Below are 26,224 nucleotides of genomic sequence, written 5' to 3' on the forward strand. Positions count from 1 at the left end.
CTCCTTTTTAATAAAGCAGCAGCCCAGTGTGACCGCTCCAGCTCCTGCTATGCATACCAACAGTGTGTGCAGGCGGATGCTGTGGAGCAGCGCTGCGAAACACATCAACGTAAGAAGCCAAAGCAGACTGGTGAGGCTCTTCAGAAGAAGATTGGATCTGGATGCAGAGAAAAGTTTTGATCACCAGAGACGACAGACACCCTGCTGCTGTGAGTTCCTCCAGCTGAGACATGCGGTGAACATGCTGCCTTTCAAAATAACACGAGGCAAATGAAATATTTGTTTTCATACAGCACTAGGAACAAGCAATCATAATGCTTTTCATGTTTTATTGCTGTGTTTATTTCTTTTACGTGACAGACCAACACCAGGACTGTGAATCAAATCAACACTGAAAAGCAAACATTCATTATTTATTGTGAAAAATTTTGATAATTTTGATTTACCATTGTCATTATAGATTGCAGTTATTGATGGTAAACAAAACAAAATTGCGTATGATCGGAAATGTTATTTTTGATACTTTCTCCACCGCTTGTTCCACAAGCAAATCAATAAATATCAGTAAATTTGAAAATCTGTTTAGAATCAGTTACGGTGTGCAGCTTAATGATATAAATCATAATTTTTGGTGGTTTACTGTGTTTTCTTCTGTCAGCATTAAACAGAAATTATTTATTCTAATAGGATTTAATCTGCAACAACACCAGAGTAAATATTTCTGGAAAGAGGTTCCTTTGTAGAGGGAAAGTCTCTACTGATCACAGTTGTTGTTGAGAATCAGCTTTGGTTCTGCATGATGTCACATTCTCTGATCAGAAGGGTTCATTTCCTCAAAAGCTTCCAGGCAACATCCAGGACTCCAACACCTCACACTTCATCAGCTTAACACTAGAGCTGGGATGATTCAAGCTCATTCCTGATTGTCTTTCTTTTAAATGTGACCTGTAATGCTTCCGCAAACAGGTCAGTAAAGGTGTAGGGGCTCTAAAAAACATTCTTCACGTTTTTTGCACAAAATCATTCCTCGATAATGACATTTTTGTTTGTTTTGAGCTCCTCTCATAATGTTTTAGGGCCTCTGTATCTTTAAAAGCAAATAAGTGTTTTGCTGGCAGGGCCCCCCCAACTCAACGTTCACACTTGCACATGAAAATGGCTGCAAACAGATGCTCAATTATATAACCTTACGTCTTTGAAAAGCAGAAGTGAAGCCTCCTGCACAGCCAACAAGAATGCAGCAAGTGGTTTCTGAATGGTAAGTCTACACCAAAACACTTGTATTTTCCAGCAGCCATTCTACAGTGCATACAGCAGTGCAACAAGCTGACCAAACATCAGAACCGCTTGGGGCTTTCCTGAGGTTGCTAGGTAACGGGCTGGGCTTTGCCGAGATTGCTAGGTGACGGGTTAGCAGTGCCTGCTGATTTGTGACATTACATTCCAGAAGGTTTATGAAACGGCTCATTTTCCAGACACCAAATAACATCAGCTTATTGCCAAAAAACGGCTGAGTGATTTTTTTTTAAGCGCTTTGACTATTTTTACAAATAGAAACCCAAATGGAAGTACAAAAATGTTAATTTTGCATAACACGTCCCCTTCAAAGTTTTAGGCAAAAACTGCTGCAAAAATATTCCCATGTATCTTTGCCATAAATTGAAAACAGGCCTGGTGACCAGTCTGACTCCAGAAAACCCCGCTATAGAATAGAAACAGAACTACCTTTCCTGTGATGGCCGACCAGACCTTCAGTGTGTTGTCGTCAGAGCCGCTGACAATGCGGTTGCCGCAGAACTGGAGGCAGGTGATCACATGGTCGTCGTGTCCCTTCAGCACCTTGTGACAGGAGAGACAGGATGAAGACAACAGGAGGACGACAGCGGCGTGTCTCCAGGGGTCAGAGTGAGATTTCAGGGAAAGTGTTTGGTTCTGAGTTTATGTGCCCATACAGAAGAAAACAAAGACCTCAGGAAGATAATCTGTGTCCTAAAATGACCTCCAGATGTCCCAGAAGCAACGGCAACCTCCAAGGTCTCCTAAAGATTTTATTTTTCAGGGTCATGATGTGAAGAAAACTTTCTTCACTGGTAAAAGATAAAACCAGACCTCAGACTGAAGGACACCGTCCTGAGAGCCTGCTCCATTATTATTTCAGTGGAACACTGTGGACGTGACTTATCACCATTTTCCATCAATTCCAACCCTCAGGCCTCGTTTGAAGCCGCTTTCTTTAACTTAAAGGTGCCTGATAACAGATCTTCATCATCATCTAACCCCAGTGGGAATCAATAGAGGAAGCTACCTTGGGTGATTTCAGGTCCCCTCTCCTCCAGTTGGTGTCTATCCTGTGCTGCCTGATGTAGGCGCTTTTCCAGGGGCTGTGGGTGAAGCCCGGCTTGGCCACCTTCCTTTTCCGCGGGGGCAGAGGCTCGTCGATACCTGCATGGAGAGAAACACAAGCTGAATGTGCTTCACAGTACAAAATAGCAGGAGTGTCTAAGATCTGCACCACCCTCAGCAGGGTGGTCACTGTGGTCAAACTATTCCTGCTGCAACACCTGTGATTGAACAAAAAAAAGTTACATGTTACATTCAGAGTCGCTGTTGTACTTCAGCAAATGCAATCTCTGCTTTTGTGACCATATTTATTTTGAGACACGGATCAAGCTTATGGACTTAAATACAACCACACATGCTGTCAATTCTTGTAGTCACAGCCGATCACATCGTCATCCTCCTCACTGTACGACTCTCAGCAAACACAAATGACTTGTTGACTGTAGCTAGTTACTGAACTGGTTCTCTCAAAGAGCAGAAAAAGCCTTAAAAAACTCATTTAACTCTCAGTAATGATGCTCTTATGTAACACTGTGACACAGGTTGCCTACTAAGATGGCGCATTTCCAGGTCAATGTTCCGGTCTGGTCTTGTGGGAACTTTGTATAAATAGAGGAGAATTCAGCCCTCACTTGCAAAAATAAGAAGTTTAAAAGTGTCACTTCCCCGTTTGGTATAACAGACAAGATAATATTTCATAGAAGTATCCTCCCATAATATCTGTTAGAGGAGGATGAACTTTGATTCAGGTGCGCAGTTGTTTGATCTTATAACTGCTTATCTTCAGTGAGACATTGAGTTCTTCCATCTGTCTGTTCATTTGCTGTTGATCCAAATCAGTGTTACTGAGACAGCAATAAAGGACAAATTCAAAAATAAAATAACCTGCTTCAAATCAAACATGGATCTGGAGCATAATAAAACACATTTTTACAGTGTAAACAAGGATCCGGTCCGTGACGATGTATTCAGCAGCAGCTCTGTACAATTTCTGCCTGATAGTAATTTTTGCACAGTCACTTCTTTAGTGATCAGCTACAGGAGCAGGGTGGGTTGCTACGGGTTACTGGCTCTTTCTGCTCTAATTGTCAGCTCCAGCCTGGCACCACCATTGTTATTATTAGCTACCCTTACAACTGGAGCTCTGGCTGTTTCACTGCTGCCTGTTTAGTAGCAGATCAGTCTCAGCTGATTGACATTTTCCTGCATTAACTCACACCACACTGGAACGGAACGGGACCGGAACAGCAGAACAGAGCGTCACAGGACAGGAAACGGGACACAGTTTGTAACTTTTCAGTTGGGAAGCTCATCTAGACAGGTAGCTCAGACCAACCAAGCACCATCTCTGAGTTTTTGTGACCCTAATATTTAATCACTAACTGTTTAAGTTGCTCTCTAACATCAGTGTGGTAGAGTTAGCCTGTTGCGTTAGCATAGCTAGCATGCAGAACAACGCTTGTGTTCTCTTGTCGGCTAAAGAGAGTGATCATGCCGTTTCTGGATGCTCTCAGCTCACTGGGTGATTCTACAGGGAGTGGAGGAGCTACATTTACAGGTTTACATCGATTTTAATGCATGCTAGCATTTTTGAGTGATTCATTTCCAAGAATCCATTATTCCGACAGCCCCAGTGGGAAGCAGCCAGACTCACCCTCTTCCCTGCATTTCTCTCTCCACAGCAGGTTGTCCTCTGCCAGGATGCGCCAGTAGCGACACGTCTGCGCCGCTTGCAGGAGGTCCTTCGGTTCCAGGAATGAAAGTACGTACAAAGCCAACTGTTGACGGACCAAGACAACGTTAGAGGGCTGCAAATTCACAACAGAACAGGACAACAGGCAGAGGGCCAGGCGATAGGAGGCGCTCACCTCTTTGGGCAGCAGGGAGATGAAGTCGCGCTGAAACTGCGGCTCGATCACCTGCATCATATGCTTGACCTGTGTGGGCTCACAGCTGTCGATCAGCTCATCCAGCGCTAGCAGCTTCTCTGGGCCGCTCCAGCTCTGCAGACAGCACAAGCAAACGTGGAGACAGGTTTCATTCAGGGGCCAGACACCGGCTGACAACGACGCCAAACAATAAACGTGCTCAGTTTTAGATGACATCATTACAGCATCAATCTGGAAAAGGATGTAGATCACACCTGCCAAACTCAAGGCCCGGGGTCCAAATCTGGTCCGCTGTAGCTTTTTATGTGGCCCTATAGACTCCAAATTACATCAGTAAGTCCCTCCACTTTTTTGCAAATCCACTAAATTCATGCAAAATTCAACATTTTTTCAGCTTTTGCTGTAATTTTTTCTCAAAATTGGCCAAAAACAGCATTTAAGTGACTGCTGCCTTTGTTTTACTTGATGTCAAGTTGTAGTCCGTGATCGATACGGTGGTTAATAAAAAGTCACATTTCACGTCATACATTAGCGCAAATATTGAAAAAGAAAAAAAAAATTCAAATATTTCTAAATTAGCACCAGAATATCTGTGATTTTGATGGCAAAAAACCCTACAAAAACAATCAAGAAATTCTGGATGGACTGAAAAGGTGTTCAATTTTTTATTTTTTTTTAAGGAACACTTATTGAATTCTCAAATCAACAGATACTTATTGATATTTGAACAGTTTAATGGGTTCTATTATCAGATTCTGGCACAACTGGCCCTTTAACAACATTCAAATTTTGGAGATGGCCCAAAATGAAAATGAGTTTGACGCCCTGTAGGTGTAGATGGAAGGTGATTTTTGGAACCCAAACAAATTTAAAAAATGTATTTAACAGAAAAACAATAATTGTTGAGAGTTCTTTGTTGTTACACTTTTTTCTTTTTAGAATTATCAAAGATAACCAGAGTGAATAAAACGTGCAGCGTCCAAACTCCCAGAAGGATTCATCCGCCTGAGTCAAGATGGCTTAATGCAAGAAAAGTCGAACATTTCAGGCTTTACCCAGCATCCTTTGCTCCAACCCATAAAGCTGAGCTGAACAAAGGTGCTCCAAAAGGCAAATGAATGAAAGGTGAGAAGAAAATGTGACAAAGACAGAGGTCAAAGTTCATTTTCAGCCATTAAAGTGTGAAATAGAAGCAAACAGAGCCGACTGACTTCACAGAAGAATTAAAGGGTGACATTTCTATAAACTCACTGGTGGTACTGGTGGAATTAGGAAGCTGAATGCAGTTTATCTTCCAGTAAAAAGGCTTGCAGCTATTTTATTGGATTGTCTATAATATGGAGTTGTTGATATGAAACACTGAGCCAGTTATAGACATTCTGCTGCACAGCGTAACAAGACTCTATTGAACCAGATAGATGAGCCAAACATAGTTTCTCTCTGATCTACTTCTGTAATAAACTCTGGTTTTATTTCCAAACCACATCATTTCTGCAGATATTATTCAGAAAAATGAAAAGTGGGAATTGCAGGGCAGCAATACAAACATTCACACATAGCAGTGCCTTAAAAGCATTGCCTCCACGTCTCTGAGCATGACTGCAGGTGAAAGTGAAAAAAGTGAAGCAAACAGAACACAGTCGTCCATCAGTAGCTGCGTTTCCATTGGCTGTATAATTGCACGATTTGACATTTCGAAATTAAATGGGAACACGCCAGTTTGGAAAAAACTTGTTTGTTGATAAAGTTTTGGCATTTTGGTGTTTTTTCAGCCGAATCAAAATCGATTTATTTTTGCAAAACTGTGATGGAAACACTTTTTTCACATCATGGATGTTTCTACTGGCGCAAACCATGAAAAATAAGATGACAGGAAGTAGTTGGAGGATGATGACACAGGATGTTTTTAAAGCGGCATTGTTGTGTAAAATCAACTTGTTTGAGCTTTATATCATGTTATAATGTTATTCCCTCATCATAAACAAACCTGAAGTGTTTGATTCTTTCATCTCTATGGCAACCATTCAGCTCTGCAAAATGCCTGGGTGTCGCTTGAATGCGACCTAGCGCCGCATTCAAGCAAAGTTCTTCCTCAGAGCTAAAGTTTGCAAGTTTTCACCTCACTCAACTCCTTCAGACTAGCCAGAAAGAGTTAGCAAACACCTGGTGGAACTGCACATCATTACAGGAGCTACTTCTCGGTGCAACGCTGGGAAAAACCTTCTTAAAGGTTTAATAGAGGAGCCATTTTGTGATGACTTCCTGAAGGCGGAGTTTCATATGGAGCAGGAGTTTTTAAAGAGACAGAGGCCCAATTTCAAGGTATTAAATTACAAAGTCCATTTTATTTTGAGACATCTTTGATTTATATAGCATGAAGTTAACGGTTACTTGATTGTGCTATATAATACTATGATATATAATACTCTCCCTTTACAAAATTATCCACATGTGATTTTATTTTAATTTCTTGCAATTGCAAAATTGTGTTTTTCCTATGTTAGCAGAATATAGGCTAATTTTCCCGCACCTTCGTCATGGAAAGGCAGCAAGTGAGGCGTGGATGTGCTCCAGGTCTTGGGTTTTTCCACCAGTGCATCAGTGGAAAAGTTTGACACCATAAAGTTGCTTTGCAGCACCAGTCGGTAGTTTAATTCCTCCAGCTTCAACATTTCAACTGTTTCTTCAGAACAACACTCTGAGGTGTTTGCTGAAGCCGGCAGACGCAGGTCCCCTGCCCTGGAAAAGCCGGGCTCTGACGCTGATTACAGGCAGAGTGGAAAATCTGGCTCTACACCTGTAATTTGGCAACTGAAGGAGGTGCTGGTTCTCAGGGTAATGAGGGGCTGCAGAGAGCTGCCCACAAACACAGCGCTGAGCAACAGATAGTTAACTCTTACATCAACTCCAGCCACTGATCTTCAGCTTCAAACACGAGCCTCTCCTCCTCAGGTCCGTCCTCTCAACCTGAGATTAAAATTATTTTCTCTTCTAAAATTTCTACCTTGTTATAACCCGTCTTTCACAACTGCAGCAAAAATTTGGTGGACTGAAAACATGGTCAGAATAACACTTGAATACACTTTCCCCCCCCACATTTATTAGAGGTATGACAATATCAACCCTATTAAAGCATTGCGACGTAAGTATGGTTGTAATTGCTTGAGAAGGATGCATGAAGAAGGATTCTGGGATCATGGTGTTTAAACAACAAACGGCAGGGATGCACTGATCCACTTTTTCACTTCCGATACCTGGATACCTGAGGTTTAGCATCAGTCGATACCGATCCAATAAAGAAAAACTGTTCTGAATTGACTTAAAATGTTTCTCTTTTTTTGTTTTAAACACAGACATAAATGACTGAGTTACAAATTTATTTGGTAACACTGCACCAGTACAGCACACTTAAATACACCAACAGCTTCAGAAGCTTTGTTTAAAAATTACTCAACTATAATTTGTTCAGTCAGGGCAATTAGGATTCCAACAGCCAATGGGAAATAAATAAAGTGACACAAACAACAGGTTGACTATGTTGGTTAAACATGTAAAAAATAAACTGCAGCAAACCATTGAAATGTTTCAGAAATTAGGAATTCTTAATACAATGTAAAATAAATAATAAGGCATGATGTCACTCAAAGCATAAAGCACAGAATTAGATTGAATAGATCTGTCCTTATGAATTGGGCAGATTGTCACTGGTACCAGAATCAGAATTTTTTCAAAAGTCGGGATCGATACAGATATTGATATTGGATCGGTGCAACTCTAAGTAGCAGATGAGAATATCTGTTGCAGTGGAAGAAAATCCTGATCTGTTCTGACCTGGAGTCAAAGGGCTAGTCCAGAAGGATTTCTAAAAGTCTGGAAAAAATTTTTCTTCTCAATCTAATATACTTCAAATTGAGTTGTGCATTTGTGGGGGAAAAAAATAGGGAATTGATGTATATTTTTGTGATTCTTTGCTAGCTTGCGGTCTACTGTATCAAATGCGTTATTTCTTAAATTCACCACAAACCAGTAATAACAAGAAAACACGTCCAGCCTCTACAGACGGCACTTCATCTCCCTCTTGCCGTCAGAATAGAAATATGTTTGATGAAATAATGTTTAGAACAAACACAGAGGGGTCACAGGTTCACACAGCTATTATAAGATAATAAGTCATAACTCTCTGTGGAAATGAAATCTATGACAAGTCATTACAGCAACGAAATCATCGGGATTATCAAGGCTAATAAGTTTATATTACATCTTATATCCTTGAGGTCGGAGGTCATTACAGCTCCAGACTAACAAGACACAAAAAAAGTGATGGCAGGTTTGACAAGTAAATCTTTCAATAAAAGGTTTAGGTGCTCGGATGATGTGGTTTTTCGGTTATATCAACAGGAAGTGGTAGCAGAATGATGGCATAGCATGTTTTTAAAGACTTATGGAAACAAACTTATGCACGTGTGATTTTAATACGTTTAATCAAAACGCTGCAATTGCAAAATTTTGCCAACATCAAAAATGAGGTATTATGAATACATTTGGCGCACAATTGTGATGGAATCTGAGCTACTGGCTGTTCTACTCCTAACTGCACTGACTGAACAAATTAAAGTTGTTTTTACATGTTTCACCAAGTTTGGAAAGCTATTGGTGGATTTAAGTGTGCTGTACTGGTGCAGTTACCAAATAAATTTGGAATTCAGTGCATTTATGTCTGTGTTTTTTTTTTTTTAAAAAAGAAACGTTTTAAGTCAACTCTGTAATGGATCGGTGTTGGCCATTACAGAAAGTGAAAAAATTAAAAAATACATCACTATCAGAAACATTGAGATAGTTGATCAGATTCTGATGAAGCTTTAATAAACAGCTCTGAACCCTTCTCATCTATTCATTGCTGTTCTGTCCAGCAGCTACATCCCAATCCACCACCACGGTGCTCCTGATAATGTGCTGGGCCGACACAACAAGGCAACCAATTACATGGGAGACTAAAAGTGCAGTGATTGGACGGACACCTGCTCTCTGACGGCCCGCCAGAGGTGGCTCACCTGAAATGTTCGGAGCCATTCCTGGAGCCCCGTAGGAGGCTGGATTGAGGTGATTCGTCGTCTCTGCTGGCCCTGGCCGTTGGCCGCTCTGATGTGGCCGAAAGTGGTGGGTGTGGCTGGACACGGGACAATTCCTGTTGGGCTGCAATTTACACACAACAAAGCACATTTAAAGTCAGCATCGGCCCTCTTGTTGCTCCTCTACAGGAAATGAGCGCACGAACAGGCAGCAGAGGAAGCTCTGCTTTCAGCATGAACAATAAGGAACATATTCCGGGAGTGTCTGGCAATGCTTTGCTGTGACCCGGACAAATATTTAAATCAGTGCAGTGAGTCGATTAAAAAATGTAATCAAATTAATCTAGCGCTGTGAATAATCTCTATGCCTAACTCACAATGCTCACAATATAAATATGCACACACTTCTGGTTCTTGTAGGAATGGTGCCCTGGCCAAACCCCGCCTTCTGCCGCACTCCAACTAATTAAAATGAAAAGTATAATCTATTTGACTTTTTTCTCTTTTTTTTTCTTGCAGCAGAAAACAGGTCGTGAGTTTTCCCAGTACTCAACAGCAACTAAGGGAAACTTACTCCTCTGCACATGCATACAAGTAGTTGCAAACTTGTTCTGGGGACAATTGACAGATAAGATATATTTTATTTTCTAGTTCTTTGGTGCTCTGCCCCTTTGCTGCCCTGTGCAACTGCCCATGTAACCTATACCAAAAACTGCCACTTTCTGAATATTTTCAAAAATATCTTTTTATTGTCTCAAACCAAACATGTCTGAAGATTCTCAGGTTTCCATGTTATACTCAGGAAGGCTTAAAGGAAATCATTTTGTTTTAAATGTTTAAATACAAATTAAATCTGGACAAACAAAAAGATTTCTGCTAAGCTGCGTTTATTTTCAATCAGGTACAGAAAATAGATTTCATTTGACCAACTGTGCAAGAGCACATCTCTGTGGCAGGAGGTTTCTAGAACCACTGATCCGGGTCCGGACCGCAGGAGAACCTCTCCAAGCTTCAAGTGCAGTCAGCTGGCATTAAAAACTGAAAGCCAGGGGGTCGGTTTCATTATCGATTCATTTTTAATGGCACAGGGACCCTGTTACAGCGCACCGTTTACGCAGAAGTGGTTGTGTTGGATTTGAATTTTAAAGCAGCTACATGTGAACTCATGCATTAAAGATCGAGCGGCAGAGGAACAAGCCGCAGGCAGGACGCTGCGGACGTAACCGACCTCCCGCTGGAGGACGAACGCAGCTCTCAGAGTTCAGAACATTTGACATTTTTATTGGCACCGTTACGCTGCGTGGAAGATGGCAAACAAGGGAACGGACGGGGCCTGGTGACCTCAGGAAAACGGCGGAGAACAGGATCTCTGCACGTACCTCGGATACTCCGGGCCTTTGCAGGGCTTTTTCCCTGAAGGGAAAGATCGGACCTCTGGGCCATGGTCCAACTTTCTCTTCATCTGAGGAGAAAAGGAGGGAAATAAAGGAAGAACGTTAGAAAACATGACACCACTCGAGTTTATGTTCAGTAAGGAAAAAGATATATAAATCACACTTCTTTTTTAAGGAGGCAGCGTTTTACAAGGAATTTACCAACAAGCCTTTCCACAAAATGTGAAAATTAAAAACGGTTTTCATTTTGTACTTTATGATGAAGTGACACACCAACATAAAACCTACGTAGAGCCTACATGCCTCAGTGTTCTGTCCCTTTGCTGCTGTTGAACCAGAATTTCCCCACTGTGGGACAATAAGAGTATATTTCTATTCTACTCAGTCACAGGTACAACAGACAAACCAGATTGAAGAGACATAATTGTCCAATCAAAGTCCAGACCTGAATCCAATTCAGAGTCTGTAGCAAGACTCGAAAAAATTCATGCTCACAAATGCTCTCCATTACTTCTGACTGAGCTTGAGTGACTTTGCAAAGAGGAAAAGGAAAAACATTTTCCATCTTCAGATGAGAGATCCCCAAAAAAGCATCTGCAGCTAGAAGACCAGCCGGTGGCATGAATATTTCTGAATGGAACCTTAAGAAGGTCAGGAATGTTTTTAAAAACGGAGGACTGCTTTGGCAGGTCAGAAACATTGTCAGCATAAACTATTAAACTGAGGACATTCAGGATGTGCTGAGGTGGTGTAGGGGACAGCGCGACCCACGTTATGAGGCCTTGAGTCGGCTGTTGCGGGTTCGACCCGACGATATTTGCCGCATGTTACAATTTATAGCATTTTATATGTTTTTTTTAATTTTTTTATTTTATCTACAACTACTACTCAGTGGTAGTTGTTATTGTGTCTTGTGTCTATGCTGTAACTGCGAAGTAATTTCCCTGTTGGGATGAATAAAGTACTTCTATTCTATTCCATGTCTTCCCCCCTCTCCTTCCCTGTTTCCTGTCAGCCTACTTTTATATAAGGGACACTAGAGCCCACAAAAGACCCCCTGGAGGGGAGAAAAAAATAAATAAATAAATTTAAAAAAATAAACTGAGGACATTCAAACATTAACACCACTGGATAGACACGTGTGTGTGCATTAAATTCATCTACTGGCTACAGAATAAATTCAACATTTTGATGTTTGATGATTCAAACAGAAACCAGATCCATGGGTAGACCTAAAGAGAGTCATCACTGTGAGAAAGTGCACAGTGGCTGGGTGTTTAACTGTGTTTGTGTTCCCATCCTGAACATGATAACCACAAGAACGGGGAACGGTGATCCCTAAGCAACCAGACGTACAATAATATCCAGAGCCAAACACATTCACGCCCAGATTCCAAGGGTACAGAATGTTCGCTAAATAACCACAGAATACGGCAACTCTCAGGAGGAGGGCACACGCCACATTCTTTAGCTGTGATTCACATTGACGGCTCACAACAAACATCAGAGAGTTGCTTCTTTATCATTCTTCATCACCTGCGTGTGCGCGCTGCCTCGGGTCCCCGTTGCAACCCACCCGACTGGGCAAACAAAAGAGGCTGTGTGCAGGGCCTGGGCCAGCCAAGTTTCCTTCATCCCATGCCTGCCACTCTCCATGGCCAGACTAATCAACACACATGCGAATGATCACCCTCCCTTCTTCAGCAAGAGGAATTAGTGATCATGTTCCTCTAGCGTCCTGCCACAACGAGACGCGACACGCAACCGCCTGGCCTTCCCGTAATCATTTTCAATTGGTTCAGCAGAGAATCATGAAGTATTTTAAGAACAACTTCATCTTTGAAGCTCAAATATAAGTTCATCTCTGCTTAAGTCCCAACATTCTTTATATGGCTGGGTAGGTAGTATGGCCGAAAGCCAGAATCATGAGTCATATTGATACATATTGATATATATCATCATATTCACACACACACACACACATATATGCTGTTAGTGAACGATAACACTAACACCAAAATTCCTCTGTACTATTTTTTCACAACTAATTTTATTGCCACTTTAAAACTACAGCATCTGAAAATAAATGAAGGAACTGTGTACTTTTAGCTATTTTGTTACTGTGCTTCTTGGTTACTGAACCAATAAGCACAGCTGAACAACTGTAGAAGTTTAAAATAGCTGAACTTTGATTAACACAAAATGTTGCCAAATGATTGATGACATTTTTTTTTCTGAGCAGTTTCTCTTCCTCCTTGACCAAAGCGGATGAGGCCTGGAGACCTCCCATGTCAAAGTGCTAATTTTGTGCTGCTAGTCTAGTGAATTTAAGCCACGCCCCCAGTGCAGTTACTTTTCAAAATAAAAACTCACGCCACATATCGTCACAATCTCTTCTTTTCTCAGGTGACCAATTGTTCAGGATTTTATTGTTCCTTACAGAAGCCATTAAACTGAGTTCCTGTTTGAAAACCTCTCTCTTTACGATTCTTGTTAAAGACTGGAAGTGGTGGAGTCACGTGACTATAGGCAGCACAGGTAGAGCTGCGCCTTAAAGGGACATGAGCGTAGCCGACCTTACAAAACCAAAAAAAAAAAAGAAAAGAAAAAAACTTTTCTTTTCATTTTTATTTAAAATACCAAAAATACCGATTTGGGCAAAGTGACTTTGGTCATCGTCAGCAATTCCTCGGTTAATTTTTGGTTTTTCTTCCAGGCCAACTTTGTACACCGTTACTACACAGGTGGCAAAGCTAGCTATTGTCCACTGTGTCGCTTTCAGTTGTTTTGCCGCAACATGTGCAGGAAAACATGCATCTGTGCCAAGTCAGAGCATAATTAGATGATGGCTTATAGAAACCAGAAACCAAAAGCAACCCATGTTTTCCTTACGAGGCAGACAATGCCGTTTGGATGCAGGTTTATTATTGTACTATTGTATTCTACTCAGGGAACAACGCTGGACATTTGACTCCATGCTGTCTGGCTCTACAGTGGCATGATTACACGTCTACCTCCAGATATGTGCTTTTCTTTTTTATCACTATAATTTAAAGGAGAGAAAGATTGAGCGTCTGTTTGTGGTTTCAGCTTCCTGGGCTTACAGAAATGTTATGAACAGCAAATCTAAATGTAAGATGGTTTTTTCCCCCTCTAGAAACTCAAACATGAAATATTCAAAGGTATGACTGGCTCTAATATGAATGTTTATAGAAGATTCCCAACCCTTTCAAATTAAACATGATTACTTTAGAACTTATAATATTAATGCCCTTTGTCTTTTTAGGCTAATCAGTATAATACATAGAAACGATACATCAAAAAATAAATATGACGCAGGGGTCTAGAGTAACTTTTTCCACTGGTGCACCCTCACTTTTTTTAAATGCATCACATTTACCATCCCAGCTTTACAGGTCCACTTTTAAATCCCTGCTCATAAACGCAATTTTCACTTGAAAATGACCAATTAATCTTCTAAACAAAGTGTTTTTGGAATCCAGTTTTGACAAGTTTAGACCACAACAAATGACAAGAAACCAAACCTGTGTGTAAATGATTACACACCAATATCCTGTGGGTGAAAGGTTTCCTGCTCCAGTTAATTATTTCAGTCTTTTCTTATTTCTCCTCAGAATTAATCTCCTGTATGCAAAAGTGGAGAGTTTCACTGGAAAAACTCCCAGTTAATCCATGAAGGGAAATGTACAGAAACATCTCTGGAAGTTTCTAAGCCGGTTTCTAAGCCGGGTGTGTAACCTATGTCGGACTTAATTTAAGACGGTGTAATTAGGGTGAGTTATTAGATATCTAGAGTAGCAAATAACACCCAAAAGTCTTTTTCTTAGAGTGGTGATCTCACTGCATCGGCAGTTCAGTAGCCAAGGAGAGCCTGGGTGTGTGTATGCATGCAGAGGGTGTGTGTTTGTGTGGGGTATTGTTTTGTGTGTGTATTTCAGAGTGAGACAGGAGAAGAAAAAAAAAAAAGGCCGTACTGGTTGGGTGGAGAAAACAGTATGTGCCTCTGTGAGAAAACCTGAAACTGGACATCAAAGAAAAGAAGAGTAGAAAAAGCTTGTTGTTGTGCTAACGAGACGGAGAGAACGCATCACCACGGCCGAGTCGCTCCTCTTCCCTCCCCCTTCATCACCGCCGGGTTCCCTCTCTTCTGCCCGACCCAATAAAGAACCACGGGATGGTTACAAGGAGGGCTAACGGCGTTCTCAGTTTCTCGGGAAACGTGGGCGTTTTCATTAAGGCAGCATGTAGAACAGTTCTGTTCAAAAATAGTTTCAAAAAAACAGAGCTGGAACAACAGAGCCCGCTGAGATTTAAACTGTGATTTTCAAAAACCACAATGGCAACCAAACAGAAGAGCATAAATATTCAAACTAACATCACTGTTAAACACTTCATGTTCAGGGTTTTCCTGAAGGAAAGCAAAGTCTGGCAAAGTTAAGGTTTGAAGTTGTTGGCACACAAAAAATGTGCTCAAGCACAAGTACTTTTGAATCCAACATGGGGGAAAAAAAGTGGTTCATTGACAATCAAGCATTAAAGTATATGGAAAAGTGGTTGGAAATCACTTTTTTGGTCAATCACTTTTTAACCTGCTGATCAGACCTGATCTAAGGATTTGTGGCGCACCAAAAAATTTGCCCCTGATTTCCTTCATTTCAGGAGATTGATGATCAGACAATACTTCCACATGAAGTCGATCTTATCCACTGATCTTATCTACCTCAGCAAAGTTCTAAAAATCAACCATTGTTCTCTTTTGCTCTGCTGTGAGAGGTTTGACTGACACACCCACCAGGTCAAGTCTGCACGTTCTGACAGTTAACAACGGTCACCAACTCTTTTGGCCAACTCAGCGACTTTCTTGCTATATTTAGCAACATTTCAGACAAAAAATTGTCGGCCAAAATCGGTATCAGCGATCGGCAGGAAAACTGCCATCGGTTCACTGCTACCAAGGATCACCATCTCCAGCTGGTTGATTAGAGCTCAAACAGCAAGCAAATATTTTCTGTTATAAAAATCACTTCCTATTATGAAATTTTTACCTCATAAAGATTATTTGGACCAAATAAAAAGTCTCTAAAGAATAACTAGAAATTTAATATTAATGATCTACTTTATTTAGATCACAGCACGGTTTATTTGATACTTAGCAGCTTGGATGTTGTGTCACCATTTAAATGAGCTCCAGTAACACAGGAAGCATCTTTGAGGAGGTTCCAGCTCAACCCGGTCTGACACAGTGACCCATTATCTGTGCTGTGGAGCCTGAGGCGAGGAGCACCATGTCAGGGAAGAGGCAGAGGCGCGCCGATCACATGCACACATCTCCAGCCGTCACTTTGCTCAGAGGAAGATAATCAGTGCTGCATAACATCTAATTATGATAACCCTGCAAGCTGGCCTGCAGGCGGACAGGCTGTTTGTCAGCTCCCTGTTTCCAACTTATTATTAAAAGTCTAATTTTACAAAAGCAGAGCAGAGCTGTTCGGTCTGCTGTGTGTCGGTTGGATGTGGCTTGGAAATGCGTCCAGGTGGTTTAAGAAAGGCAGAACAGCAGCTCATGTGCAGAGCTGCTGTCATGTGTGAAAAAAATCTAGATATTTCTCCAGAAATATTGGTGAATAATTATAATTTTAAAAAACCCCAACCATTATTAGCATTTCTAACATCCTTCTCCAAACCATATGGGAGCAGAGGCTTTAATTCACTACAGCTGAAGTTAAGAGAGACGAAGAAGAGGCCAAATCACAGAGATGCAGTGAAGCAGTGACCGCCGTGCCCCGTGATAACATGAAGGCCCTGGCAGTTAGAGAGCCGCCCCTGGGGAGGAGAGGAAGAGGTGGGGGTCCGTCACACCGCGACTCTTCCTCTGCAGCGGCCGGAGCCGACCATACTCACTTTGTAGAAAATCATCTTTAAAGTGCCGTAGAACCCCATCCTTAGAGCCGGGGTGTGTTTCCTTCCTTTCCTCCTCAGTGACGGTGGGTGAAGTCCAAACGCGCGTGCTGGCGGGGGAGCGAGGACAGCGGCGGACTGTCAGGTAAATCCGCCTCTGGTAAGAACATGCTCGGGCACGTCACCGGACTGGCTCGGCTGCAGCAGATTCCCACGGTGAGCACGTCCAGAGGAGAAGGGGAGGAGGAAGGGGGGTTGAAAAGAAGAAAAGGTCCGCCGTGTTGCTTCAATTTAACCGGGAGAGAAGAGATGTGTGGGGGAAAGCGGCGGGCGAACAATACGATGATCCCGGAGGCTAGCGAGCTGCGACCGAGCAGCTTCTGCATTCAGGGGAGGGAACGGATGAGAGACACACACACAGAGAGAGAGGCGGTAGGGAAACCGGGGGGAGGAGAGGACGGAGCGTCAGAGCGCAAAGCAGTGACTCTTCCTCTTCTTCCTCCCTACAGGATGGGATTACAGCCTCCCCGGTGGACGCGGCAGGAATGGTGCAGTCCTACGTCTCCTCAGCAGCACCGTGTGCGGCGCATCCTCTGCTGATAGGGGGGGTTATGCAGAGCAGAGCAGGAGGAGGCTGCAGGGTGGGGTACGTTCCGGTCGCGAGGGCTTCACTTGTTGCGAACCGCAGCGAACACAGAGCCCCAGCGGCCTCATGGCTCTGCTTCAACCGGTCCGCATCACACCGATGGATCCACATATGAGGATCACGTCTCAAAACATCATCCTCTCAGCCACACTGACAATGCACAACATTATGACCACTGGCAGGGGAAGTGATTAAAGGGTAGTATTTTGTGTTTTCCAGGCACATTGTGCAATAAAATAGCTTTCAAGTAACTGTGTTACCTTCAATTGTTATAAAATTGCTAAAAATATCAAATATGACTTGAAAGAAATTTTACTTAGTAATTTTATTCCTTGAAATTGGGCCTGTCTCTTTAAAACTCCTCTCTCTGAAACTCCACCTTCAGAAAGTCATCGCAACATGGCTCCTCTAACATCTTTAACAGTGTTTTTACCAGCATTTCACTGAGAAGCAGCTCATATATGAGCTCAACATCAGTTCCACCAGGTGTTTGCTAATTGCTGCTGGCTAGTCTGAAGGAGCTGAGTGGGGAGCAATGTGGAAAGCTTGGAAACTGCAGTTCATAGTATCTCAAAGCTGGAACTCTGTTCCCCCAAGCGTCTTGCACAGTTGAATAGTTGCCACAGGAGAATAAAGGATTTCTCACACATGAATCAAAGAAACACACCATGCATGTTTTTGATGATGGAATAACATTACAACAAGATGTAAAGCTCAAAATAAGTTGACTTTGCATAATGATTATGGCGCATGTTGGTGGCAGCAGCAAATGAATATTTTGTGCTGAAATACATGGATTAGAAGAAGAGAAATGGGGGAAGTTACAAGAACGTGAGCAAGTTTAACAAGGACCAAACTGCCCTCAGCTGGATCAGAGCTCCTGGGGAATGTTCCTAGTCTGCTGAGATCACCAACTATCAAAAGTAGTCCAAGGATGGAAGATGGCTGAACTGGTGACAATGGACACTGAGCTTCACAACTGGATCAAGGATCGGTGGATGAAGGGTATCTGGTTTGATGGATCATGTTTTCTCTAAGTCAGCCAATGGCTCCATGGGTCATACCTGATTGATGTAGTCTGTACCGCCTTCTGTCAGAACAGCAGTGAGTGAAATTCCAAATGATGATCCATGACTGACTGAAATACCGTGCACCGCCTGTAGCCCAACGTCAACTACAGCAGCCGAAGGGAAAAATATCACAACCTGGAGTTGGCAGCTAATATTTACAGTGATGCAAGCTGTCACAAACTTGGACACTTTCTCCCATCAAGCCAACCACCAGTGAGGGGTTTGCTTTAACCTTTATGTAGGAGCACATAAACAGGGAGGAATAAATAAACAAAGTCCACGAAAACATTTACTGTCTATTTCAAGGTTTATTCACAACAGAAAAGCCCTTTGGTTCGGACTAAAAGCAGACTTTTTTTTCATGCCTGATGGTGACAGGTTTAAAAAGATGCAGCCTTCCTAAAGGCTCCAACATTTCATCCGAAGCCGAACAGTCAACGCAAAGTCATGTGACTTTGCCATGTTTATATTTGATCACACCTTTCATACAGACACCTGAGGGACACCCTTCCTGCTTCAGTATATATCACTCCACTACTTGTTAAAACAAACCTCTTTCTTTTAACAAAACAGTCATGGAGAGAGCACCACATTTTTCTGAAGAAGGCCTCCTCAGTGAACGACTTTACAATTTCCATCCAGAAGTTAACCTAACCATTCACCAGTCGTATTTTAATAGGAGTTATTTAGTGAAGAATCACACAACTGTACATAATTTCTCAAAGCGTCAAATAAACGTTCTTCAAAAGTCTCCACGTCCCCTGCAGGTACTGAAACCGGATAGTGGAAGCAGACTAGTTGAAGTGAAATATCAGACTGCATTTCCGTATAAAGCACAGCAACAAATTCTGACCAATCACACCACATTTCGCACAGAGCTCTGTCGAAATAGTTTGACCAGGGCCTGGTGTCGAGTTCGACAAGCGAATGCATGCCTGCGAACAAAATGACACAACTTTCATCAAGCGCCTACATCAATGAGAACCGATTTCGGTACTTCGCATGAAGTATGTCGGAGTCTTTAAAGGCTTCGATGGACTAGTCTACCTGCCTGCTTAAACTGAACCACATTCAATATTTCCTTCTTTTGACATCATTGGCATTGGTGTTCATAAAGAATTAGCATGGGAAGAACACAGAGCTCTCAAGCATCGCTTGCTGACACCAGTAACTGCTGAGTGACCTGGAGTTGGAGGTTAAAGGTTCACATCTAGCTGCAGTCCAAAATGTGAAATGGGCCACTATTCAACAGAGTTTTATTTTGTTAGGGAAGTCCCACCCTTCTTCCATTATGCTTGTGAAATGCAAATTTTCTACTAGAAGGAATGGATGTCGTTCGAGGGGCACAAAGGTTTAGTGGAACTTCAGTGGTGAAAGAGCTGGGGGAATCATGAGATGTTGAAGTGGATGAAACAGAGTTTGGGGTCTTTGTGTGTTTTAAGGGGGCTCTGATGATGAAGCCCCTCTTGATGGTCTACGTCGCTGTAACCTTTACACAGCACTCTGGAATGCTTGGCATGCGAGGGAGGTTGGACTGTGGCCTTTAGATGATTGGCTGTCACTCTTTTTCTACTGGTTAGTGAACCATGGCTGTCTTCTGGGATGTTGTCCATATTTTGCATGGTGTTGGATTAATGTTATTTTTGTGTATTGTTAGTTTTATGGGACTGTAGAAGGAAACTACAGGGCAGGTGTATTGTGTGTAAAACTAAATCAAGTTATCTTAAATCAGACAAATTCAGGTTAACATTCTCATTAAACACTTGCTGCAGTACTTGAACAGCCGCAGGTGTAAATATAAACTCGCTACATAGCGGTGCAGGGGATAGCTTGTGGGTAAATGCAAATGCCGTCTCGTTTGACTGCACACACAAAGACAACGTCAAAGTCAAAGTTTCTGTACTGTGACTTAGAAAGACTAAGTATCTTTGGAGAAAAATGTAAAGATAAAGATCTTTGTATGCTCTCTTGTTGGAGTACTTACAGTCAAATATTTGCAGTTTTACTTCCTATACATAACCCATCAGAATTAGATGAGACTTCCAAAAATCCACCACTTTGCTGCAGAGGTAAATGTGTAACATGTGCAGATGTATACTAAAAACCTTGACGGTATTAAATGACTTAAGGATGAATATACTGTAGTGCAGATTGTTTTACCAGTGAGTCCTTATCAAGAGCAGATAACTGCATAAACATATACTATGCACAATAAACATTGTTACTTAAGCACTTATGCTAACATTTTGCAGGTGTTTAGTCTATATTGACGAGCGAATCAAAAGGTATCAATAAATTAAAATGGCATATAGTGGTATTTTATAGAACAACCAGGTAGCTTTTTATTATTATAAAATGCTGAATAATCATATTTTTACAATTTATAGCATTTTATATTTTATTTTTTATTTTTATTTTATCTACAACTACTACTCAGTGGTAGTTGTTATTGTGTCTTGTCTCTATGCTGTAACTGAGAAGTAATTTCCCTGCTGGGATGAATAAAGTACTTCTATTCTATTATATTGTATATATTACTAAAAAGAAAATTTACTTTGAAATGTAATGCCATGAATTTCGGCCTCTGTCTCTTTAAAACATTGTGCCTTTCTAAAACTCCACCTTCTGGAAGTCACCACAACATGACTCCTCTATTATCCCGTTGGCAACATTTTTACCAGAAGTAGCTCCTACAATGAGCTCAGAAGATGCGCAGCTCCACCAGGTTTTGCTAATTGCTCTGCAGTCGGAAACATCATGCTCCAACTACTCAAAGTTCAAAGTGAGAAATTTTGGAAGCAGATTATTTTAAGAGTCAAGTAATCAATAAGCTCTATGAAAATGCAGACTAAATATGTTATTGTTAGCCTAGCATTAGAACCAAGGATGTTAATTCATTAGACTGCAGCTGGATGCTAATTCAAAAATGTAATTAGAAATGTAAGGTTGTAGAACACATTTGACTGTTGGGACTGTCAGCATCAGCAAAAAATAAATAATGATGCAGTAAATACAACTGTAAACCAGGTAAAACTATAAAAATGGTGCATTATTTTACCATACTTTACAGCTACTAAGTTTTTAAGCCAATCACTTGTAATAAGATGGGCTCTGGTATCAGCAAGAAAATATTCCCACAAAATTCAAATTAGTGACACACAATCCTGATGAGTCCTGTTGGGTCTTTCAACGTGACTCCTCCCTCCAAACCCGCCTTAAGAATCCTGTCATAAGGTGTCACTGATGTTCTGTGAGAGTCTTTACTCGGATGTAAAACGTGTGCACAGCGGAGATATTTTACCAGAAAAGTAAGTAGGCGGATACAACTTTGTTTTGACATGTTTTACACCACCAGGCCCCCACATGCTGTCATACGCTGCTGTCTGCTCACCTTCAGCTTAAAAGCATCACCCAGAAAACAGCCCAAATATAGCAGAAAGAAACAAAGCAGGAGACCTGGAGGCTGAAGAATGAAAGGATTGTAAATCAATATTCTTTTGACTGTTTTCAAAGTTGTCTTCCAGCACAAAAGAGAAGCAAAGTTTCATTTAATATTTATGCAACAGATATGACTTTTTCACTTCTGTAGAGATGACGGGCAGTCGACTCAAGCAGGCGCTCGTCTCGCTAAAGCTGCAGTATGGAGCTTTTAATAAAAATATGTTTTTTACATATCGTCTAAAACCAGGGGTGGACCGTAACAGAGTATGTCTAACTGAGTGATGCACCTAAAGGGGCAGTATTATATAAAATTAACCTTTTTAAACTTTACACCACATTATAATGTTATTCCTTCATTAAAACATACCTGGAGGGTTGTCTTGATTATTCCATGTTTTTTTGATAAAAGTTTCGTACTCCACCTTTAAGGAAACCTGAGGCACATAAACCCTGGAGCTCCTTATTTTTGCCTTATTAAAATTATTACAATGCCACAATCCCAGCGGTTCCCAGCACCAGAGGACAGCAGTAGTATCAGCTGCATGCCCCAGTAGTCCTGCCAGGACAGGAGAACAATGACTGGGAGAGCTGATTAAGATGGACACTGCCTCGTTAGCTTCCTCAATGTGGTCATTTTGCAGCAGCAGAAGTAATGAAGTACAAGAAATCAATGACTGGGTTTGAGTGGCTTTTCTGCTAAATGATGCCTTCGGTCATGATGCTGACGGGCCACAAGCGTCACGCTGAAACAGTAAAGGAGCGGGTGACACAGCAGTTCAGTGCAAGAGGCTCGGCGGAGACTAAACGATGCTTCAGAGAGAAAAGAGTGACCCGCTTCAGCTCACCGCATCTGAGAGAAACCAGGAGAGCGGTCAGAAAGCTTTTCAGGGCCACTGGACTCAGACCTGTACCTGCACAACATGGAAATGTCAAAGTGGAGGAAATGGAAAATGTTTCACTTAAGTCTGGAAAACTTTGAAACCTTCCTATTAAACACCATTCTAACAGGCTTCAAGGTCAAATGAAATAAATATCCACCTTAAAGTTAAATACTAGAAATGCAAATTGTTCAATGTGTAGTGACTTAATTCAGATTTTTAGGGTTCTGATTTGATTCAGAAACCAATGTTTCTCTGCAAATGATGTAGAGATTTTCTTAAGTGACTGACAAGAAGAAAAGACAGCATAAACAAATAGAACATTTATTTAAAGGGGCAGTGTTATGTAAAATTTACTTTTTTCAGTTTTACATTAGCTATGTTATTCCCTCATCAAAAGTCTACCTGGATTGCCTTGATTTTTCATGCATGTTTTAAAAAATCCTTTAATCTCCCATGGCAACCATTAAGCTATGCAAAACACCTGGGTGGGCCAACCGCCGCCACCGCCTCAGAGTTGCTCAATTTCCAAGCTTCTGAGCTTCCACCCTTCTCCTGTGACTCCCCCACCTCGGCTCCTTCAGACTAGCCAAGAGCAATTAGCAAATACCTGGTGGAACTGAGCATCTGCAGAGCTTTTTATAGGAGGTACTTCTCAGTGCAACAATGGTATAAAGTTAATAGAGGGGCCATGATGTGATGACTTCCTGAAGGTGGCGTTTCAGAAATAGCAGGAGCTTTTTAAAGAGACAGAGGCCCAATTTCAAAGGAATAATTTACAAAGGCAAATTTCTTTTAAATCATATTTAATATATACTGTATATAGCATCTGTGTAACAACTGAAGGTAACAGTTACTTGATTGTGGCACCGTATTGATGTAAAATACATAATACTGTCCCTTTAAATGAATTCTATAAGAAATTGATACAGCATAGGACCTATTAGTTTATATTTAAATAAGTATAGGTATGTGCGTAAAATTCTGTAACTTAAATTACTAGTATTAGGTTAGGTCAGTTGCCTGTTCTTTTCTTAAATAAAAAGATAGCAAAGAATTATTCCAAATATATGCAGTGTGAGAGACGGCGTTCTACGGTGGCCAAGTGGACGCGTAACGCAATGTGGAGCATACTCACAAATAGGAGCACCAAAGACATACAACTTCACAAATCCACATGTGAGCATTTTGAATCAATTCGGAATTCCCAGACCTAGGAATTGCAATGCGTTATAGGATCAATTCTTTTCTGCACCTCTAGTGAATATGAGCTGCTGATAGTACAGGTGCAAACAGTTTTTCTTGCTCCTCCGTTTCACCCCCTCAGGCTTGGTGATAGGTGCAGTTTGAGCAGTCTGCTCTCATTTAGAAGAAAAGAAAAGATGATTGCAGAGAAGTGTCTGACAAGCCAGATGAAACTCAGCCAGAGCTGGCACAAACATTTACACAGAAACAAAATGACGTCTTTAATCATCCAGAATTTCCACTCGGCATCCCAGATGAGGCAGAGTGAGCTTATTAGTCACTGCGAGGTGTTCCCGCCGCCTCTAGACCCAGATCTGCTTTCAAGAAGCTCACAGTGTGTTGGGATTAGCATCAATAGCCCAACTGCTTTTGTATTATTCACTCCTTCTGCTGTTATTCTGTGTACAAGATAATCCACACTTCCAGTTGTTCCCTAATCCAGCAACAATCTACTGTTAAAAAGATTTTTATTTTTTAATTTTGATGAACATAGAAAATAATCCTACATCAGAGAGATGGTTGCTCATACTGAGCCAGGTTCTGGTTCTGCTGACGGTTTCTTCCTGTTAAAGGGGAGTTTTCCCTCTCAGCAATATGAGGGATTACTGAAAAAGCAACAGGGTTGGCCATTTATGGTATGGTTTAGAATTGATTCTGAAAATTTCTTATAAGGTTTTGATTCTACATTGCTCTGATACATTTTAATTATCGATGCAAAAAAAACAAGGACATTATTGGAAACATTTTTACTATTTTCTCCATTGTTTGTTCCACAACAGGATCAATAAGTATCTTTAAGTTTAAAACTGATTACATGCAGTTCCCCTGTGTGGTTTAGTGATATAAATCCCTCTTTTTATAAATAGGTGGCATCATGAAGAAGACAATTACAAATGGAAATGGTAGGAGGACCATGGTACTGCATGTTTTTTTAATGACTTTTTGTGTGAACAAACGTATTCACACGTGATTTTAATTATGTTTCTTATTTAACACTACAGCTGCGAAATGTATTGGCTGTTCTACTCCTAACTGCACTGACTGAATAAATTAAAGTTTTGTTGTTTGTACATGTTTGGCCAAGCTTGTCAAAATATTGGTATATTTAAGTGTGCTGTACTGGTGCAGAGTCAGCAAATACATTTGTAATTTAGTATATTTACGTTTGTCATTAATAAAAAGGAAACGTCTCGGTCAATCCTGCACCATTTTTCTGTATTGGTTTGTAATGGCCAATACAGTATCAGTATCGGAAGTGAAAAAACTGGATTGGTGCAACACTTTAAGGGGCCTTACCTAAAGACCAAGCTACATAGCTGGAGGGTAAACTGATGCATTCAATGTTAGATGTTTTAATTAGAGCAAAAGGCACTGGAAGCAGTTTTGACTGAGAGTATGCTTTGCTCCACTCCTTCCCGTCTCCAACTCATTTCAGCTTGAACAAACTCACAGAGTCCTCCAAAAACACACGCATGCACGCGCACACACACACACACGCACCATTTCCCTGCTTCCTGACTCCCAGTCAGAGTGGGAGAACCCTCCAGAGGCCAGAGTGTTGTTTGTTTACTGCTTCTGTTTGCTCATGTCTTGTGCTTTAAATAATGCAGAAAAATTGTCAATGTTTCTCCCAAAAGACTGAAACGTGTGGGACAGATATTCACTCACTCATACAACCAGCACTGCACAGCAGTTCCTCTAGTATGGGCTTATATTAATGTGCCACTGAGTGACTGACTGCTGAGTTTTATTCAGAGAATAAATTAAACATACAGCTTTTAAAAAGCAGAATAAAGTGCTCTTTAAAAGTGAATACATGCAGATCAGGGATGAGCTGGTTATATCTATGCAAAGAAAAGGTTTTAAAAAGCTAAAGCCAAACTGTTCCTACGGTTTAAATAAATACCAGAAACAAAGTTTAAATGTTTGGATCAATACAGCTCCTTCAGACTAGCCAGCAGCAATTAGCAAAAACCTGCTGGAACTGTGCATCTGCGAAGCTCATTGTAGGAGCTACTTCTCAGTGCAGTGCTGGTAAAAATGTTATTAAAGGGTTAATAAAGGAGCCATGTTGTGATGACTTCCTGAAGGCAGAGTTTCAGAAAGAGCAGTAGTTCTTAAAGAGACAAAGGCCCAATTTCAAGGTGTTTACAAAATAAAATTTCTTTTAAGCTATATTTACAATATTCAGCATTTTCTATAACGACTGAAGATAACAGTTACTAGATTGTGCTATAAATGATACTATGTGACTGGAAAACCCATAATACTGCCCCTTTAAAAGCATCTTTCCAAACTTTGAGGAGGATCCTCTATTTAAGTTTCCCACTGAC

The 26,224-nt window shown here is 41.2% G+C and overlaps 1 protein-coding gene across 2 annotated transcripts in view; it reads right to left on the reverse strand.

Annotated features, from left to right (window-relative positions):
• The window catches only part of fbxw7 (F-box and WD repeat domain containing 7), a 62,426-nt gene that overhangs the window by 16,530 nt on the left and 19,672 nt on the right, over positions 1–26,224 (reverse strand). Inside the window, exons 1-7 of one of the 2 annotated variants that reach the window (XM_023333735.1) lie at positions 16,615–17,158; positions 10,678–10,760; positions 9,281–9,422; positions 4,209–4,343; positions 3,995–4,118; positions 2,306–2,442; positions 1,726–1,839 (exon numbers count right to left, since the gene is read on the reverse strand). In XM_023333735.1, coding sequence (XP_023189503.1) covers positions 1,726–1,839; positions 2,306–2,442; positions 3,995–4,118; positions 4,209–4,343; positions 9,281–9,422; positions 10,678–10,760; positions 16,615–16,653 — 774 coding nt within the window. In that variant the 5' untranslated portion in view covers positions 16,654–17,158. Of the gene's footprint in view, positions 1–1,725; positions 1,840–2,305; positions 2,443–3,994; positions 4,119–4,208; positions 4,344–9,280; positions 9,423–10,677; positions 10,761–16,614; positions 17,159–26,224 lie in introns of those variants that run through there. The other variant, XM_014472651.2, reaches the window with a different exon arrangement.

Source organism: Xiphophorus maculatus, chromosome 5 (assembly GCF_002775205.1).
Source record: "Xiphophorus maculatus strain JP 163 A chromosome 5, X_maculatus-5.0-male, whole genome shotgun sequence".
NCBI lineage: Eukaryota > Metazoa > Chordata > Actinopteri > Cyprinodontiformes > Poeciliidae > Xiphophorus > Xiphophorus maculatus.